The sequence below is a fragment of the Daldinia vernicosa genome (assembly GCF_022497035.1).
Source record: "Daldinia vernicosa strain CBS 139.73 unplaced genomic scaffold F5Y00scaffold_87, whole genome shotgun sequence".
NCBI classification, from domain to species: domain Eukaryota; kingdom Fungi; phylum Ascomycota; class Sordariomycetes; order Xylariales; family Hypoxylaceae; genus Daldinia; species Daldinia vernicosa.
In genome coordinates, this window is record NW_025954003.1 from 44,878 (window position 1) to 63,212 (window position 18,335).

Consider the following 18,335-nt stretch of genomic DNA (forward strand, 5'->3'; position numbering starts at 1 on the left):
TGATGCAGACGATATGACGATGACGATGACGATGTCGACGATACTTGCATAGAAGCGGCCGCTTAGAAGGAGAACTAGGCCGCGCTCTTTTATTTATAGCATATAGACTTTGGATGCATTGATGATTGGTGGCTCGAGTAGACTTATCAGCCTTGGCTTAGGATATCTGCGGTGTATACTACGGCTGCTTGGTTACTAGATAGCTTGTGGAACGCTTGATATTTTAAGAAGATGCGGATTATCTTTTGAATGTCAGTTCATCATCTATGGCTTAATTGCCCAAGGTATTTATAGGATCTCCACGAATTCTTTTTCCAACCCGACTATTTAGAATATTATATGTTCCTGTAAGGTAAAGAAATAATAGAGTAAATAAGTTAGCTGCTGCTTAATAAATAACCAACTTATATAACTATCTGGTACTCAAGTAGGTTACAAGTATGTAAAGAAACTAATCACTATTATAGGCCATTAGTTACTACTTCCGAAATATGAACAAGAGTAGAATCTTTGCAGGTTAATACCTGTTGAGATAGCAAGAAACCTTGGATTCGTATTAACGATAATGTGCATGATTCATGTATACCTAGGTATATATGTACCTAACGTAGTATGCGCTAGACACGTGACTGTTAACATATCTGACGGCCCGTTCAGCCCGTGCCACAGCTCTGTAGCTTACGCCACACAACCTTATTACTCATAGCCTAGAGGCTTTCGACGCGTCCATGCAACTTTCATCAAGCTTCTCTTTAATCAGGCAGAACCCCTCCATCTTCTATTCATTTCCTCCGTATCTACCTAATTTGTGAAGAAGCTCATCGCCTGCCAACGAAGAATCACGTTCCTTACACCGACCCAGTTCAATTCAATACAATAATACAATAGTTCTACCAATCTTCCCTAACCGCTTCTAGCTGTCTCCATCAATTATTGAGGTACACGACCTGCACTGTCAACTATAACGTAAAGGATGAATCCAGCTCAGGGGCAACCTGCCCAAGGGCAGAACATGTTGCGACTTCTCCGACCGGAGCAGATGCGAACGATCAATTACCTCACCGATGACGAGAAACGAAAGTACGAAAATGGGCTTCAAGGACTATACACAAAGATGGAACAGCACGGACCAGAGACTCGAGAGCATCAAGAAGCCAAAGCCAAAGTCGCCGAGTTCTCTCGAATGGTTTATAATAAAGTCAAAACTATACAAGCAAGAAATCAAGCAAATTCTCAGGACCAACCAGGTCGGCCCAATCCACAGCAGCAAAATATACAGAGTGAGCAAGCTCAGAGCAGCTTGGCTGCACCCCAACGACCGGCGAGTAGGCCAGCGGGAGCAGGGCCGAGTAGTAATGTCGCAACTCCTAGTGCTGCCGCGCCCAATGCCACTCCAGTCGGGCAGCAGGCCCCTCAGGGTGTGCCTAAGGCTCTTATGGATCATGTAAACAAGCTTCCATGGCAAGCTCTGCGGATACCGCCCCAGATAACGCCGGAACAGGGCCAGAAATGGTTGGGCGAAATGAAACAGCGGTATCTTCGGAATCTTATGCAGATGGAAGCTATTAAGTCGAAAATGACTAGGATGGAGGCCATGGTAAAAGAGCGACAAGAGAAGGGCGCAATGACTCCGGAGGAGCTCAGGAAGTATCAGGAAAGCAAAACCCAAGATCAGAAGACGTACGTAGAGGCACAACGGTTCCTCGAAAGTGTTCGCGGACAGATGAAGGCGTCTCAAAATGTGGGAGCGTCGGGGCCGAGTGCCCAACAGGGTCGACCACAGCCCATGCAGAACCAACCTACCCACCCTATGCAAGCAGCAACCGCGTCTGTGAATGCAGCGATGGACGCAGCGAAGAGCCAGCAACTGGCAGCCTCCCGCGCAACGGTCCCCGCCGGACAGCCGCAGCAACAGCAGCAGCCACAACAGCAACCGCAACAGCAGCAGCCTCAGGTCCAACCTCAGGCTCAACCTCAGGCTCAACTACAGCCGCAACCACATCAACCTCAGCAGCAACACCAGCAACAGCATCCCGGGACTCCTGCTACTCCCGCTACACCTTCCACAGGATCACAACTTCAACAACAACAACAACACCAGCAGCAGCAGCAACACCAGCAGCAACACCAGCAGCAACACCAACAACAACTCCAGCAGCAGCTGCAGCAGCAATCTCAGTCGCATCCCGCGCCTACCAATCAACCTCAAATTAAGAGTGAACCTTCCAACAACATGCCGCATCCGCCACCGGTTAACACTGCTCTTGCTGCCGCTACCGCTTCGGCGCACATGCCTTCCGCGGGAACACCAACCCAAGCCTCAGCGCGTGTCCAGACTCCCCAATCTGCAGGGCAAGTGACGGGATCCCAAGTCCGTCCACTAACTCATGCCGCTGCAGTTAACCGTGCCAATTCGTCGACTAATATCACCGGTCAAGCGACTAACTCATCCGGCGGTGTTGCATCAACACCTGGGTCTGCTGGCTTAGTTAGTAACGCGAATCATCCTGCTCACTCTCACGCACACCCACAATCCACCACTCCTGCGATGAATCCCAAGATGCCTATCAGTAAGAACCTGCCACCCAAAGCGACGGAGATTCCACAGGCCGTCAACATCGGTGGAGGCAACACTGCCGGCCGTCCATCGTACGGTGGTGGTAGTGCAACCGGGGGTGGAACTATGAGCCAGCCCGTTATTTCTAAAATGCCCCCTCCCCAGTTCGATGCCGAAGGCGAACACGTGCTGTCCAAGAAGAAGCTCGACGAACTGGTTCGCCAGGTTTGCGGTGGCGGTTCCCCCGGTGCTGACGGCAACTACCTAACCCCCGATGTTGAAGAGGTAAGTTTATCGCAATCAATAGTAGCGCACATTCCTCCGTTCCCTATCGGCCTCTTATACTAACGGATACATTCTAGTCCGTCCTTAGCGTTGCCGATAATTTTGTCGACAACGTCCTACACACAGCTTGTCGTCTGGCCAAGGAACGAGGCAGTAAGGTGCTCGAAATCCGGGACATTCAGCTTGTTCTCGAGCGAGTTTACAATATCCGCATTCCTGGATACACGTCGGACGAGTTACGAACTGTGCGCAAGGTGCAGCCTTCAGCTAACTGGATATCCAAGGTGCATGCTGTTCAGGCCGCCAAGGTGATGCCTGGTAAGGACGACAAATAGAATATGCCTCCTGCCGCCGGCAGATCTCGAGGACGGCGTGTCCCGCGTACCGTGTTTGCGCAGACGAAACCCGGAGCTACTACTTCTACTGATGCGGATACGGGTGAAACTGCCGCCGCCGGCCAGAAGCGCAAGAGACCGACTAATGATGCGGGACAGTGAAGGAGGCTTTACCTGTCTACGATACTACGATGAACTGGTTAATTTATCCCTAGTGAGGAAATGGAGTTATCGGTTCGGACGATGGTTCTGTGGTATGGACTGGTTTAGGAAGGGAAGGGAAGGGAAGGATGAACCATAGTATCATCTTGGCTTGGCGTTTCGGTGGCTTTTAGTCGTTCCGCGATGAATTCTTCTTTGCACTTTACACTCAGGTTTTGACTCCAGGCGTCACCGCTGGTTTCTATCAGGTAAAACTTTATACAGAATGATTGCGGCGCCAGATGCGACTTGATATTGGCCAACGCACATCGTGATTTGCATTACTAATACCTGCATAATTTGATCTTTTATTTCGGTGAATGTGAACCGGTGTTCGCTAGAAGAAGGATGATAGGTGATTTATTTAACTAATCCTTAATCTAGACTATCTGGTCAGTCTCAGAATAGTAGCTTCGCTCTAATCCCGCTCTTCCCAAACATCGTTCGGAGATCGGCGACCAGCTCATCAGGCTTCTCGAACGAAGCAAAGTGACCCCCATGCTCATGTCTCTTCTCAAATACCACCGGTCCCACTACAGCAGTCAGTTAATAACTTAGGTACCAAACAAGCAGATATAAGAAAATCTAAGAGTTAACTTACACCTCCTCCCCCACGAACTAGGCAGCACCGCCACGTCCATAGGGAAATATGATAATCCCAACGGGACTTTCCCATTCCACGCCTGGAAAGACTCAATCTCGCTTCCTACCGAAGCTATATCTTTCCGATGCATCGCTTCGTAGTATAGCCTTAGACTAGCATCTGCGCCCGCCTCGCTGAAGGCGTAGATGCTGACCCACGTGAGCACCTCGTCGTCGGTCCAGGGGTACGAGTCGGTCCAGTCGACCAGCTTCTCGTATATCCAGGCGAGCAGGCCGACGGGGCTGTCGGCCAGCGCGAAGCCCGGCGTGTGCGGCTTGCTGCCCTGGATGCGCGCGTACCCGCTGCCGCTCGCTTGGAACCACCGGGTGCGTGCTAGCCCGGCCTTCTCGGCGGCCGTGTATAGGCCGAAGGCGTATTGCAGGCAGAGCAGGGGCGAGGAGAGCGGGCTGGGCGGAGAGGCGAGGATGAAGTTTAGGTGCGAGGCGAGTACGTGCGTTGGGTACTTTGCGCTCATGGCGCGCGTGATCATGTAGCCCCAGTCGCCGCCCTGTGTTACGTATTTGTCGTATCCGAGCCGGAGCATGAGTTTGTGCTGTGATGGTTGGAGTTAGATACATACTGGCCACTTACGTTATATATATATATCTTGGGGTTATATTTGTTATATATATTTTTTAGGATTATTTTGCCAAGGAGAGCTGAAAGGAAAGGAAAGGGGGAGCTTTATGGCTACGTACGCACACCTCGGCGTGTTGCGGGATCCCGAATCCGGGCTTCGAGGTAGCCTGCGAGAAGCCAAAGTTGGGCAACGACGGCGCTACGACGTGGAAAGCTGGCTCGTCTTCTCCGGCCCCGGCCGTTAAGAGCGGCAGTATCTTGATGACTTCCATGAAGCTGCCGGGCCCTGTTTACCAGTTATTAGGTACTCAGCCGAACTCTCCAAAAAACGGTTACCATTCCCACGACCCATACCCGAAAATGGCTGAGCCGCAGAGGTTGAAAGTAGCGGGGTAAAAGAGGCTTACATCCGTGACAAAACAACAACGGGATCGCATCTTTCCTCTCGCTCTTTGCATGCACAAAGTGGACTTTCAAATCGTCCTCGTGGCCATCAACCCCGATCCTAGTCGTAAACTGCGGCAACGTATCGTTAAGCTTTGCCTCGGCCTCTCTCCAGTCAAACGTGTCCCTCCATGCTGTTGCTAGCCTCTTCACATCGTCTAGCCGCGCGCCGTAATCGCCGTCATTCGAGAAACTGGTCTCTCGCGGGAACGTCGTCAACGCTAACTTGGCCTTCAGCGTCTCGATAGTCTGGTCCGGTACCGCGATCCGGAACGGCTCTACTGCGTCGTCGAAGGAGCTCATGATCGTCTCGGTACGGTAACTCACGTGCGATTTCCACGGACAATATAATTAAATTTATACGCTGAATAGTAAGTAGGACAGTCTCTTAATTATAGGCATATTTAACCCTGCGCTCCGCCTTCCGCGGTATCCGTTTTGGTACGTTAGTTCCATGAGAGCCTTATTATGCACGTATGTATATGCGTTGTCGTACTCGGATTCACATCTGCGAGAGAGGGTATGATCTACAGGGTATGCCGTCCCGACGCAAGGATGCGGGAGCGCGGCGAGACACTTCTAAAGAGGAATTGGTATGATAATTGGACAGAGAAAGCTTGGGTGAGTAAAAGAGGTGTAGCCCATAACTGTGGCTGCTGCTACTATCAAGGATGATGCGAATGAATAGCTCACCTATTATAATCCCATCATTAACATGGTGGAAGGAAAAAAAACATAAAAAAAGAAATCCATCATGAGATGGATGGTTGAATGATCGAACCCAGGCTCGAACTGGGGACCTTCAGTGTGTTAGACTGACGTGATAACCAACTACACCATCCGACCTTGAAAGTAGTCAAGCTAAATATACCTATATTCTAAATGTTTTTGCTGTGGGCGACTTCAAATACATACGACCTAGTCTAGCCCTACGGTCGTGGCCCACTACAGCGCTCGATAGCCACCAATAAGAGAGCAATAACGAGGAACGGCTTAGAGCGAACTTCCGGCGCTATGTGGTAGACGAACATGTGCTGGCGCCGCATGAAGGTTTAAACGTATGTTACCTTCCTCCCTCTTCCCGATACCGAAGCGTATATTCGCGTCTACTGTGGTATGAGAACACGAGAGTCTATATACCAGGCTCCTATCCCAAAGCCTTGTTACTGGCGTAGGCCACGTATCACAAACAGAGAAGATGAAGATTTAGTAGAAAAGCTGCCATGTTAGATAGCAAAAAGTGTCCTAATCTCATCACAACTTATAGCGAAAGCAATCTTTTCGCCGTAATAATATATCGCGCTTATTATCTAGATTACCGGGACTGTCAACGGAGAGCTTTTGGGACTGTTTCGGGACTGATGAACTTGTGGTTCATCCGATTACACTCTTTGACGAGACGACCGAACCCCCACCAGCGTCTACTCCCATTCTTTATGACGACGTTGACCGAGAGAGTGATGGGGTTGGGGAAACGGTTGGTGATAATCGCACCAGCATAAGGCACCTACGGCAGAGAACCGCTCGTCCCTTTCTTCGAAGTGGACTATCTCCCAGTCGGACTGGAAAATCTAACGATCAGGCGAGGGGAGAAAATATAACATCAATAACAACTTCGAGGTAAGACGTCCGAGTTGCTTATTCTACCTTTGAATTCCCAGTGGTAGACTACTTAATGTTCTGAAAGCACAGATGATACAATCAATATATTATCATAAAGTGTAATCATACGCTCCGTCTACTATCATCCATGGTATAAGATAAACGCCGTTCGATGCATGAAGCTAGATATCTAAACAATAGTACCCATCCTAACTTACTGCCAGGTTTCCAGTATCCTCTCCGCGCCCTTCTCTCCCGCAACCATCACACCGAATTGAGGGTTGACAGTCAGCGGTGAGATAATAGACGCATCGACGACATAGATGTTATCGGTGCCAATGACCTTCGTATCCGCATCTACACACTTCCCAATCCTGCATGAGCTAGACCAATGCTGGACAGAGCCGACTGCGTAGGGAGACCACGTGGTGATATAAGTACGGATCTCCTCTTGGGTCCAATTCTGATGAATGTTAAGCGGAGTGAGACCATCGGTAGCCGGCGAATCGGGAGTTGAAGGTGGCAGAGCTTGGAATATGGTATGGATAAACTTTGCGATGATCTCGCCGTCACGAGGGTCGCTGTAAAGGATACCAGAACTGGGACCTGGTACGAAGTTTCCGTCGTCCGACAGGACAACACGTCCCGCCGAATATAGACCCGAGGTACCATAGATGTTGAGCGTGATGGTCTTATTGTCCACATATTCTCCGTAGCCAGACGAGCCGATCGTACCTTGGACTCCCGTCTTGGTGCCGTCGGGATTAGGCATGTACGCCCAGAAAGCAGAAGTCTGACCCGCGGAAGCGTAGGGACCACTGCGTGATGATAAGTAAAGATCTCTATCCGCAGGGATGGGGTTGTTGTAGTCGGGAGTGTACGACTCGATTTCTGGTCCGGTAAGTTCGATGAAGGTGTTGGGGTTGTCGAAAAGACCCTCGCCGACTGATGGGCTAGGAACCCAACTTGTGGAGTTCAGCGTTAGGAACCCAGATGCGGCCATGTTCATAAGTGTCTCGAGCGGACCAATACCGGAATGCATTAGCAGACCCGGGGAAGCAATAGCGCCTCCGCTTAGAATCACTCGGCCACAGGGAGAAATGTGAATTTCTAATAACGATCCATCAACTTCGGCGGTGACTCCGGAAGCTATGCCGTTGATATGGTTGATGCGTTTAACGTGAACACCCGTCTGGAGGCGGAAGTTACTTCTCTTTAGGGCGTTTTGTAAGTATGTCCTAGTTGGGCCACCTCGTTGACCATCAATGTAGTTGTAAGCTGGTCGCCCGAAGACCATGTCCTTATCATCTGGAGTTTCATTGAACATCACATCGGACAACCCAGCTCCGTCAACGAGCCATTTCTTTGCTGCTTCATAGCCGCTTTGCATGTAGAACTTGCCGTCTGTTGAGTAGCTCGTTATCGAAGGTTGCATGTCTAGTAGTCTCCGCGTCGCATCCTCGACGTCGGCGCTCTTCCATCCCTCTGGATGATAATCATCCCAGTCAGAGGCGGGAGGTTGGAAGTACAGGCCAGCATTGATGGCACTATTCCCACCAATAGTGCATGCTTGGAAAGAGTTCACGACACCCGGAGGACACAGGAGATCTGTGTTTCCACCAAATATACTCGTGTCTATTCAACTTATTAGCTGGGCAATTGGATACCATAAGTGTGTATGTATATACTGTATATACTCACATAATCCAGGTACATCAACGCGGCTTAGCGATGTCCCATCGAGCCATGCCGGTCTTTCTGTGCTTCCCGTAACTCCGTACGAGGCACCACCAAGCTCTAGTAAGAGAGTCTTCTTCCCAGCTTCACTCAACCTATCAGCTACGATGATCCCAGCTGTTCCAGCACCGACGACTATAGCATCCCATTCCTGAGAAGCCCAGTTAGTCGAGTTTTGCCGTCTTGCGAATGAAGGTGCGCCAAAGGCGGGTTCACTAAGGAAGCCAGCAATTGCTGCCAAGGTCAAGAATGACTTCATCTTGGCGTACTTGGCGGTTGGGTTATCGGGTTGGCTGAGAATAGAAAGGGACAAAGAAAATTGTCGGATAACGCCATGATATATCTACGAAATATGTCAACGAAATATGTCATGGCAAAGAGGCTTACCCGTGCTGCATTGATAGCCTATTCTATCTGATCCCTTGTCGTTCCACTGCCGAGTCTTGGAAGGAGATCGCCGACCCGTCATTTAGGATGTACCTATCCGTTATTCTGCAAGCAAACTGTATGTGTGTACGGCGTCGTGGAGCCTCAGAAGGGGACCCTCAGCTGGCCTTAGGTGCAAAATCAGCTCGTGTTCTGGAAGTTCTGGTAAGCATCGTATTCACTTTTCCGATTCCGCTACGTCGAAAAGAGCCAAGCGCAATAAGCACGACTAATGATATTCACTCTGTAGCGACAACACATGTGCGTAATTTTAGAACTGGTAAGCATTTCAGGTAGCCGCAATTCTTCTCTTCGGACTGATCGATTCGAATCAGAGGCCTTTCCGCCTGTCGATAAATTTGACGATGATCAGCAGAGCAATTTACCTAACCTATCAGCTCTTGAGGCCCCTGAGCTCTTTCTATTTACTTCGCATGAATAGCCTGCCTTTTCCATGCACGCCGAGAGGCTTTATTGCTTTATTATATCACGCAACACAAATGTAGGAAATGGTTTAACTATAATGTTGCTTGGCTATTCACCATTTGCCAAGTTCGGTCTTTTATGACGTCTTCTCGAATACAATACTAGACGAATTAAACCCGATTCAAGTGAGCGTAATCATTAGGTTAGCTTATTGTATATACTGTACAAGATATCTCCGCCACCAAGCGGAAAGATGTCCGATCCCGAGTAGAGCCGGCCCTCCCATGCCGATACGAATAACAACCAATTTACAAATTTATCAATTCCAAGATCCCGTTCATCGTCCTACCGGATTCCTCCAAGATGTCGGGAGCAGCATTAGCATACACTTACATTACTTAAGAACTAATCCGAGTTCCTTAGCAATAATATCTGCTGCTTTCTCCCCGATCATCATCGCAGTATTAGCGGTATTTGCGCCGACATTCTCTGGTGCGATACTCATATCCACCACTTTAAGCCCTCGCACACCGTACACGTTTAGGTTCTTGTCCACGACGCCCATCTTATCCTGCGGCGCCATCTTAGCCGTGCCCAGCGAGTGCCAGGAAGTTTCGACGTGCTCCCGGATATACTTCTCGATCGCCGCATCATCCTCTACCGAATACTCCAGGTCGACGACCGGGCCTCCTTCAGCGGGTTGATTCCACTCCTCAATGAGGGCTGCCTTGGAGCCCTTGGGGAACCGCGGGTGGCAGGGCTGATGTTCACCACGATACATAGATGTCCGCCTCATGATTTCGCGGCCCTTCTTGTACGACCAAATTAACTTCTTAAGGTCTATGTCGTCTTTGTCGTTAAAGAAACCCGTGTTGAAATCGAGCGCATCGCCAACTTCGGGGCCTGTGATGTGCATATGACCTCGCGAATAGGAGTAGGCTGTGAAGGGCAAGAGGCTCACGAATTGACCAGTGGGCAATACTGAAGCGTTGTCCCCATATAATCTAAGCGCTACGTGTTAGCATTCTATGATTCCTTGCCCACTACTCGAGGGATGTGGACGATAGGTACTTGCCCGCTAACGACAACCATCACTATAAGTGGTCTATTAGGGCGGTTTTTGAAGTCTCTTTCCCACGAAGCCTGGAACTCAGGCCCTAAAGCTACGGCTTCAGCATCTGTCGGCCTGATCTTAGAGGCAAGATCTGCGAAATTCCACCCGAGATGCGGGTGTTCCTGGGCGATTGCGTCTTCGAGAGACAGCCGTCCACTCAGCAGAGCGTCAGCTGTTTCGTCCTGGGATAGAGATGTCTTAAATACGATAGGTATTTTTAGATGGTCCTGGTAGCCAGAACCGACCCCAGGAAGCTCTTGGACAACAGGAACGCCGGCTCGGTCTAGTATTTCCCTGGAGCCGATTCCGGAACGTTCCAGTACGGGAGGCGTACCGCAGGCGCCACATGAAACGACAACGAGCTTTCGGGCTCGGATTGTCTGTTTGGGATGTGATGCTGAGCCGTTTACTTGAGCCTGGAATCGTGTGTTGGGTGTGAATTCCACTCCGTAGGCTCTTTTATTCTCGTCAACCAGAACACGCACTACGTTGTTCTCTACCAGAACGTGTAGGTTAGGATGTTTACCATCCCGTAGCCGAGGATGTATATACCCCCGAGCGACGTCCGAACGCTTCCCTTCGGGAGTGGCGTATTTGAGCCAGCGTTGAAAGCCGTTGTTAGTATCTAGTGATTGGAGATCTTTTATCTCCGGATACCCGACCTGTTCTGCGGCGCGCAGCCAGTCGTCCTCTATAGACTTACCGCGGTAAGGTCCATCGGATACTTGGATTGGACCGCTAAAGCCATGATGTTCTGGGTTTCCCGGCCCGTGGTAAGTTTCTATCTTAAGTAGTAGTGTTAACAGGACTATTAGACACGTGAGATATGGGTGACTATAGGTACCTTCTTCAGGTATGGCCACAGTTCGTCCGTTGTCCAACCGGGGGTATTCCACGAATCGTAGTCATCGCGTTGAGCTCGCGTGTACCTAATTTGGAGAAGGTTCCAGTAAGTTATGTTTGGTTTTCTACGTTGCATTTACCTATTAACATACATCAAGAAATTCATGGAGGAACCTCCGCCTAGGGTACCCCCTGAGGGGACGATATATTCCCGATTGGCAATATATTTTGACTTAGCGGACTTGTAGAAAATTGCCGTTTCGGAATCTGGTTGGAAATTCAAGGGATAAAGTGCTGGCGTTACTACTTTAGGGTTATCATAGTTCTCCTGGCCGCCCTCAATGACTAGAATCGAGAGCCCTGGATCGGCTTCGGTCAACCGTCCGGCTACGATACACCCAGCTGTCCCACCTTTATACGATAATCCGTTAGCAGGTTTAATTAACAGTAATTACTTTATATATATATATTCCTTACCTCCAGCGATGATTATATCCACCTCCTTAATATCCGCCGGTAGCTTTTGGTATAGGCCCATATTGACTTTGAGCTAATACAGCGTAGTATGTCATATATCGTTCATGACAGAAATACGACAGAACAACATAAGGTCTCATTTTTGGGAATATTCGAGATATATTATTGACGTTAGGTTACCCCAAGGTAATATTCCCCGCATTGCCGCTGAGTAACTTGACTTCGAGGTCACGCGCGTAGCAGGTTGGGATATGGATTGGAGTAATACCAAACTTGAATAGACAGCTATCTCGGTTGTACGGGGGTAGACCAATGGAGAGGCTGCATATTTAATACTATGATCACGAGGTAGGTACAAAGATGACCTGGCTCATGCTGTGGAAAGGATATTATGCATATATATAGGGTGATCGACATCGCCATGCATGTCCGTCTCGTACAATCACCACTATATAGAGCCAAGCTTACGCCACTTTAAGCTAAATAAATCACTACTGAGCAATAGTTACGCCTGAAGAAACCGTATCTAGCCTATACTCCGCTCTTAAGACCGCAAACAATGTACTAGTGGCTGAGTGTTTCTATACGTCATGTCTCACCTAGTTGTACCTGCATTCACAAATAGCACAAGATGAAAAAAAAAAAGAGGGATTAGTTATCTCCTTATAACCCCGAATGTAGCAAACGTTAAATCTATATAATAACGACATGTAAATATGTTTACCTCGTAGGAAATCCATAAGAAATATCATAAGGGTTTAACAAAAAGATAATCATAATTGAGTTTAACAGCTAACCGTTACTATAGCAAATACCTAGAAACGACCCCAAGCGTGAAGACAGGACAACGCCGATATATTTAAATCCGAAATACTCTTACACGACCCGTCACCGATGGAGGGAAGTATCCCAACATCTTAGTCCTACCGTGTTTATCCTAACACCGGGACATCGCCGAACGAAACCGCTCGCTTCCAGTTTGTGTCTGGAGTCCACTCTTTCGTCTCGTCTAAGTCCTCTGGATTTACCGCATAGACCTTGACGTTAAGGTTTGGGTATTCGTATACCACTATCAAAGAAATTAGCTATAACTAGTTAAGACTAACGTATTGTATATTAGGCATCATTAATCATACTGAAAACTGATGCGGGCCGGGGGGTTGTGCCCTTCTTCAACAATATATATGCCGAGCCCGTGGTCTCTCTTGCAAGAGCTTCAGACATTCTAGGAGCAAGGTCGTCTTGGGCAGTGCCCGGGCCACATTCGCCGAGCCACTCATACAACTGATCATTAGGGTATACGTTACCCCAGAATTTTCCGTTGATCTTGTTGGCATAGTTCATGGCGTCCCTGTTGGTGCTATATGGGCTGGTGTAGAAAACGGTCTTGTCGAGAGTGATGCCCTGTTTTTTTATCCAAGTACGTATCTGGTCGACCGTGGGGCATGCAGCTTCGGCTTGGATAGCGAGCGAGAGCCCAGTAACAAATACAGCGAGGAACTTCATGGTGAATATTACTGCTGGTGTGAAATATTGTGGCTGGATAAGATATAATTTCAAGGATACTTGCTTGCAAGGCAATGAGTTCTCGGTGGTCTATTACAATCGCTGAATAGCTTGAGAGTTCCCGTTCCTATATACACTTCGAAAGTCATGCCAATTGTCTGTTTATGGTTTAAACTTGATAGACTATAAGCTGAGCCTCTCATTAACGCAAGAGCTATTCTGGTCGATATTGACTATTCTGAATCCTCTAATCCTCTCACTAGTCAATCATGTCCATCTAAAGAAAGGCTTTGTGATCTCATGAATATCATACTTCTCTGAATAGTATATTGATTATCTGATCGGCAGCTATGGCCTTTCTAGATCAGCCTCGCCAAGCTGCTTTGTTGGTTATGCGCTTTTAGCTTGTTAGCGATCAGCCAACAGCCAAGCTTGGGATGATGATTGGATGTACTAGACAGCTAGACTAACGTTGGGCTATGGAGGCTGTGTTGATCGCCAAATCCTTAGGTGGGCATCATCTCAACTAACAACTCTCTAAGAAGTAAAAGTTACAGTTGTAAACGTAATCATCATACCAATTATGTATTTACACTACAACAGAAAAGTCTAAACTCTTACGTCCCTATTATTTTCTTTCCTTTCCTTTAGAAAAAAACTACCCCACCATGTCTCTAAACGAAGAAACCATCCGCACTGCTGTCTACTCTGGGTCTATCGACCTCTTCGCTACCCTTCTCTCAGAAGACTCTACAATTATCAATTATCAATTCGATAGACACGGTACACCTCTCGCGCTAGCATGCCAGAGTCAGCAACCGGTCAACTTCCTTGAGTTCTTGCTTAAGCAAGGCGCTGATCCAAATCAAGACCCAGATGTTGCTCCATATCCATTGGCTTCTGTGGCAGCCTTCTACAGCGACACCAGCGCGGCAGCACTTTTACTGCAGCACGGCGCAAAGTTAGAAAACACGGGAGCGCTTGCAGCAGCCGCAGGAAGAGGGAACGGAGTTATGGTGCGATATCTACTTGAGCATGGTGCGCAGCAGGATAAGGACGTTGTAGAAGGTAGAATTCCCGAGTTGGCGCTGCATATTGCAGCGCGCAAAGGATATGTTGGAATAGTCAAGATGCTGTTGGAACATGGTGCAGAGATAGAAAAGAGAGACACTGAAGGTCGAACGGCCCTCGACGCCGTGAAAGAAGCTGAAGAGAAAGATGGAAGCGATTTGAGCCAAATACGGAGCCTCCTAGCTAAGCAGTAATTGGAAAGTGTCCAGTTACGACACCGTTTTAAATCCAGATTAATGGAAGCACAGTGGCCAATTTTCATAGCTGGTATAAGGGAATATTCTAATACTACTTACACATTATTTACTACATATTATTTACTATGTCCTTAAGTTCGAGAAGGACACAGTGAATTACCTCCCCAAATCTAAGTAATTTGATAGGTACCTAGGTACCTAGTTAAGGACATTTATTAACTATTATGTAATTGAACGTGTCCTTGTCAAATGTAATCCACTGTTTCCTTTTTGCGTTTGAGGATATACCTAACCTAGTATAATGCCGTGGGTTCCATTAATATGGGGTTTCTAATCGTGAGCTGAAGCTGAGGTGGCAGGGTAACTCCACACTGATATACACTACTCTGGAGATCTTTCTATTAATATTTGAATAAAACATCACATCTAGTAATTTATCGCGAGAAGCGTCACTATGACATCGAAAGCAAGTGGCCGGAGGATCTAAGGTGAAAGATGAGGCTATATTTCTCACAAGCCGAGTAGAAGAAGGATCGGCGGCTATTGTAGTGGTACTGGGGCCAGGTTTATGATAGAACTATAGTTACACGATATAATAAGAAAAGACTACTCATCGATAGCATGAAGCTTTTGTATAAATTCAGGTGTCTTTCCATCTCCAACACTTACTTTTTCCACCACTCTACACATACAAACAAGAAGAACTATCTCATATCTACAATACCCCTAAAAGTCTATCATACTCCATATCCCTTGATAACTCAAAGACTCTTATACTTTAAACTTTAAAAATGGTTCAACTCGCCCAAGTCGCAATTATCTTCGCCACAGCCCTTGCTGGCTTTACCACTGCTGATGACTGCAACCGTGGAGGTATCTATTGTGGTACCTATCTTCAACAGAAGGGTAAGCCATACTTTACAAGCTTTTGGCAGACAAATTCCTAAAGCAATCAAAAAGGGGAAATACAATACTAATGATGAATGGCACAGGTGACTACAGGACTAAAATCATCGAGAGCCTACGGGCTAACAAGATGCCAACGGACGACAACACCGTTGATCAATCTCTATTTATCTGTCTTGAGGGCGGCGATATTTCATTCAAGGAAATGTGCTCCAGGGGCTGCATCGGCGGCGATACGAATGACGACTACTGCACCGGATCTCCCGAATCTGGAGGTGAGAAGAGGGGCTTGCCCGTTGTCTGGGAGGCTTAAGTCTTACACGATTTGAGTCGATGGGCAGATTATTTATTCGGAGATGGTGTTTCACTATTTCCTATATTTCATTCTTTCGCATGTGTAAACAGGTATCTACCTCCTAGATGTACCTATGTAAATTATAGAATTGCATCATGTTATAACAATATATGACTGGCTTCCCCGATTGATACTATCCCCCCCCACAGTGATTCTGTAAAGTTTTACTTGCTAAAATTAGGTATGTTAGGAATTTAAACCAAATGATATTCATGACTTAAATTGCTCGTTTAACTAGAACTACATCTCTGAGTTACCCGGGAGTAAATATCAGTTTAACGAGGCGTAAAGTCTTCGAATAGTTGTATTAACTAGGTACTATTAATGGAACCCGTCCATACTACGGTGCGTTTAGGTTATCCAAGAGACTAATTTCAGTTTGTAATGTCCATACCAGAAAATATTATATGGGATCATTCCTGTTCCCCTCCCCTTCAAAACCTCACCTTAGGGTTCCATCCAGCTTTTTGCACCCTCACAAGAAGAAATAAGAAGAAACCGATAGTAGTCATAGTTGCTGCCCATACTTGTGCACCTACAAACTTACCGCCATTGGCTGCTTGGATAGCGCCTCCAATTGGCGGTCCTGTCAAGGAAGCAAACGAAGAAATGCTGAAAGCCATCCCGAGTCGTGTTCCAACCATGTCAAGTCTTTTGGTAATATTGGCTAAGAAACCAATAAAATTAGTATCAAGGAATTGTAGGTGATTTAGGTACGCCCTAAGCTTAGTCGGAAACTCTGACGCGTGAAGAAGGTTGGAAAGAGGAATAAACAGGGCTCAAAGTCACTTACTGACGGCGGTAGCTATTAAGCATTGGAAACTACCAGCACATATACCGTAGAAGCAGGCGAAGACATATAAGCCAGGCACATTATCCACTGCAAGCCAACAGAACGCCACGATCGCCCATGCGAGTGTAACAGGAACCATTACGTTAATTGGACCAACCCGATCGGCAATTATCGGAGGTATAACTCGGAAGATGATTCCTGCCCCGTTAATAAGGATGACCATGATCGAAGCGGTTGAATATGAGAGGCCAAGAGCTTCTCTGCCAAATGAGGCAATCTAGATCAATCTGTTAGCAGGGAAGCTTTGAGGAGGCATCCGATGCTTCATGTAAAACTCACGTAATAGAAAGAGAAATAGTTAGCCATCATCAGTGAGAAGATGCCAGCTACGACGCCATTGTACGCAAAATCACGAAAAGCCGCAAAATCGATTACGGGCCCGGATCGCCTGGGAGGCAGGCGTGGACGCATAAATATAAGCACAACGGAGAGACAACCGAGGTTGATAAAAGCCAGTACTCTTGTTGTCCAAGCAAACCCCAGCGTTGGAATCAACTGTCTGACGACAACCGGGTAAATAATACCACCAGCTGAGTTTCCCGTCGTCGCAAGTCCGACTGCAAGGGCACGCCTCTTCTTAAAATAGGTCGCGACAAGAGCAAGGGATGGTGTGAAGAAGATCCCTGCTCCTATGCCCGTTAGTACGCCTTGAGTTAGCATCAGCGACCAGTACTGAGTCGAGATGCTCATTAAGAAGATTCCAAGCACTTGGATCACTGCGCCGACTAAGAAGGTCGGAATGAATAGACCGGCGTCTAGTAGACGTCCGGAGAATACGCTGATCACCAAGCAAAACCATATTTGCACGGACCCAATCCAAGATATAGTTGATGGAGACTGCGGTAGCGTTGATGTGTAGTAAGTCTGGAAGCTACCAAAGGAGTTAACCCATCCCCAAGTTGTGAAGATCACGAGCCATCCCACTGTGCCCAGTTAGTGAAATCATCTTTTATATATTCTGAGATCTGCGTACTTGCGACCTGCACCCATGCCGTTGTACCGCCGTCAGGAGGAGGGGGTGGCTCTGGCCATGACCTCGTAGTAAGGTGCGAGGCCGCATGTGTAAGTACATTGCTAGCGGTTCTTCTTAGATCCAAGGAGATCTTCGTGCGCTTATCTCTCGTTTCAGTTCTTTGCGCAGCCTCAATGTCATCTTTAGTTCCATGTTGCTGAGCGAGGTGAACATCATCGTGAGAAGATGTATTTAAAGTGCTCTCTTCTTGAGCTGTGAGCGATACTGGAGGTTGTTTTTCATCAAATTGGTCGCCGTGTTCTAGGCTAGTCATTATTGCGGTTTAGAACGAATGGTGCTAAAGTAGAACAAGTTAAAAACAATAGAAAAAAAAGACCTTACTTTGAACAACCAATTGGCAAGTCTAATAACTAAAGGAAAATAAATCATATGAAGAGCACGAGAAACAGCACATACCGCTGCAATAATCGGCATAATGCTCCGTGTTCGGCCCCATTGGATAGGTTGTTATCAAAAAGAGCTTAATCATAGGCTCTTTGAGCCTATAGGGACTTTAACGGCTTCAATACTAACCCACCTACATGTACCGAATGCCGCTCCGAAATGTCTCCTTTGTGGAGCCGAAACAGGAATCCGGGGCGAGAGAACCGACCGGAGCGGCTCCACATGATCGTCGCAGGGGAGTCCACATAATACCTACTCACCTTTCATTGGTTAGAGGCGGTCAACCGGATTGTTTCCATTGTACATCTTGTCCAGGCTCTTGTTTGTTTCCCATTTAATATGTGGATCCTTTATACGAGCA

General features: G+C 47.5%; 8 protein-coding genes and 1 non-coding gene across 9 annotated transcripts; 3 read left to right on the forward strand and 6 right to left on the reverse strand.

Annotated features, from left to right (window-relative positions):
* Positions 1 to 565: 565 nt before the first annotated feature.
* On the forward strand, positions 566 to 3,673 carry F5Y00DRAFT_274512 (transcription initiation factor TFIID subunit A-domain-containing protein; the record flags this gene model as incomplete). Its single annotated transcript, XM_048013371.1, has 3 exons — positions 566 to 590; positions 984 to 2,842; positions 2,920 to 3,673. The coding sequence occupies 3 exons, from the start codon at positions 566 to 568 to the stop codon at positions 3,175 to 3,177; spliced, it is 2,142 nt and encodes a 713-aa protein (XP_047859971.1). The 3' UTR covers positions 3,178 to 3,673.
* A 20-nt stretch (positions 3,674 to 3,693) lies between these two features.
* Positions 3,694 to 5,811, reverse strand: F5Y00DRAFT_249666 (epoxide hydrolase 1). The gene is made up of 4 exons (XM_048009630.1): positions 5,008 to 5,811; positions 4,720 to 4,886; positions 3,980 to 4,574; positions 3,694 to 3,911 (listed from the first exon to the last, which is right to left on the reverse strand). The coding sequence occupies exons 1-4, from the start codon at positions 5,345 to 5,347 to the stop codon at positions 3,778 to 3,780; spliced, it is 1,236 nt and encodes a 411-aa protein (XP_047859972.1). The 5' UTR covers positions 5,348 to 5,811; the 3' UTR covers positions 3,694 to 3,777.
* A 5-nt stretch (positions 5,812 to 5,816) lies between these two features.
* F5Y00DRAFT_t155 lies at positions 5,817 to 5,890 on the reverse strand. Its single transcript has one exon. It is a non-coding gene; the product is annotated as a tRNA-Val (tRNA).
* Positions 5,891 to 6,683: 793 nt separating this feature from the next.
* Positions 6,684 to 8,749, reverse strand: F5Y00DRAFT_212758 (putative cellobiose dehydrogenase). The gene is made up of 2 exons (XM_048005534.1): positions 8,348 to 8,749; positions 6,684 to 8,281 (listed from the first exon to the last, which is right to left on the reverse strand). The coding sequence occupies exons 1-2, from the start codon at positions 8,640 to 8,642 to the stop codon at positions 6,861 to 6,863; spliced, it is 1,716 nt and encodes a 571-aa protein (XP_047859973.1). The 5' UTR covers positions 8,643 to 8,749; the 3' UTR covers positions 6,684 to 6,860.
* An 880-nt stretch (positions 8,750 to 9,629) lies between these two features.
* F5Y00DRAFT_256342 (putative alcohol oxidase) lies at positions 9,630 to 11,730 on the reverse strand (the record flags this gene model as incomplete). Its single annotated transcript, XM_048010395.1, has 5 exons — positions 9,630 to 10,239; positions 10,311 to 11,134; positions 11,194 to 11,278; positions 11,345 to 11,603; positions 11,670 to 11,730. 5 exons carry the CDS (start codon positions 11,728 to 11,730, stop codon positions 9,630 to 9,632), a joined length of 1,839 nt encoding a protein of 612 aa, XP_047859974.1.
* Positions 11,731 to 12,601: 871 nt separating this feature from the next.
* F5Y00DRAFT_266968 (uncharacterized protein) lies at positions 12,602 to 13,175 on the reverse strand (the record flags this gene model as incomplete). The annotated part of the gene is made up of 2 exons (XM_048012003.1): positions 12,602 to 12,738; positions 12,806 to 13,175. The coding sequence occupies 2 exons, from the start codon at positions 13,173 to 13,175 to the stop codon at positions 12,602 to 12,604; spliced, it is 507 nt and encodes a 168-aa protein (XP_047859975.1).
* A 668-nt stretch (positions 13,176 to 13,843) lies between these two features.
* F5Y00DRAFT_274523 (ankyrin repeat-containing domain protein) lies at positions 13,844 to 14,477 on the forward strand (the record flags this gene model as incomplete). Its single annotated transcript, XM_048013372.1, has 1 exon — positions 13,844 to 14,477. One exon carries the CDS (start codon positions 13,844 to 13,846, stop codon positions 14,438 to 14,440), a length of 597 nt encoding a protein of 198 aa, XP_047859976.1. The 3' UTR covers positions 14,441 to 14,477.
* Positions 14,478 to 15,234: 757 nt separating this feature from the next.
* On the forward strand, positions 15,235 to 15,662 carry F5Y00DRAFT_266970 (uncharacterized protein; the record flags this gene model as incomplete). Its single annotated transcript, XM_048012004.1, has 2 exons — positions 15,235 to 15,349; positions 15,436 to 15,662. 2 exons carry the CDS (start codon positions 15,235 to 15,237, stop codon positions 15,660 to 15,662), a joined length of 342 nt encoding a protein of 113 aa, XP_047859977.1.
* Positions 15,663 to 16,053: 391 nt separating this feature from the next.
* Positions 16,054 to 17,929, reverse strand: F5Y00DRAFT_249677 (MFS general substrate transporter). Its single transcript, XM_048009631.1, has 4 exons — positions 17,531 to 17,929; positions 16,837 to 17,480; positions 16,498 to 16,774; positions 16,054 to 16,371 (listed from the first exon to the last, which is right to left on the reverse strand). Exons 1-4 carry the CDS (start codon positions 17,841 to 17,843, stop codon positions 16,139 to 16,141), a joined length of 1,467 nt encoding a protein of 488 aa, XP_047859978.1. The 5' UTR covers positions 17,844 to 17,929; the 3' UTR covers positions 16,054 to 16,138.
* Between the last annotated feature and the right edge of the window lie 406 nt (positions 17,930 to 18,335).

Bases quoted from the DNA above. Each gene is read 5' to 3' on its own strand.
- F5Y00DRAFT_212758 (XM_048005534.1), bottom strand. From the start codon at position 8,642: ATGAAGTCATTCTTGACCTTGGCAGCAATTGCTGGCTTCCTTAGTGAA. The intron at 8,282-8,347 runs GTGAGTATATAC...TAAGTTGAATAG, and splicing joins CGTTGATGTACCTGGATTAT to ACACGAGTATATTTGGTGGA.
- F5Y00DRAFT_249677 (XM_048009631.1), bottom strand. From the start codon at position 17,843: ATGACTAGCCTAGAACACGGCGACCAATTTGATGAAAAACAACCTCCA. The intron at 17,481-17,530 runs GTACGCAGATCT...AACTGGGCACAG, and splicing joins GGCATGGGTGCAGGTCGCAA to TGGGATGGCTCGTGATCTTC. The intron at 16,775-16,836 runs GTGAGTTTTACA...AGATTGATCTAG, and splicing joins ACTATTTCTCTTTCTATTAC to ATTGCCTCATTTGGCAGAGA.
- F5Y00DRAFT_249666 (XM_048009630.1), bottom strand. From the start codon at position 5,347: ATGAGCTCCTTCGACGACGCAGTAGAGCCGTTCCGGATCGCGGTACCG. The intron at 4,887-5,007 runs GTAAGCCTCTTT...ACTGGTAAACAG, and splicing joins GTTGTTGTTTTGTCACGGAT to GGCCCGGCAGCTTCATGGAA. The intron at 3,912-3,979 runs GTAAGTTAACTC...TGACTGCTGTAG, and splicing joins TAGTTCGTGGGGGAGGAGGT to TGGGACCGGTGGTATTTGAG.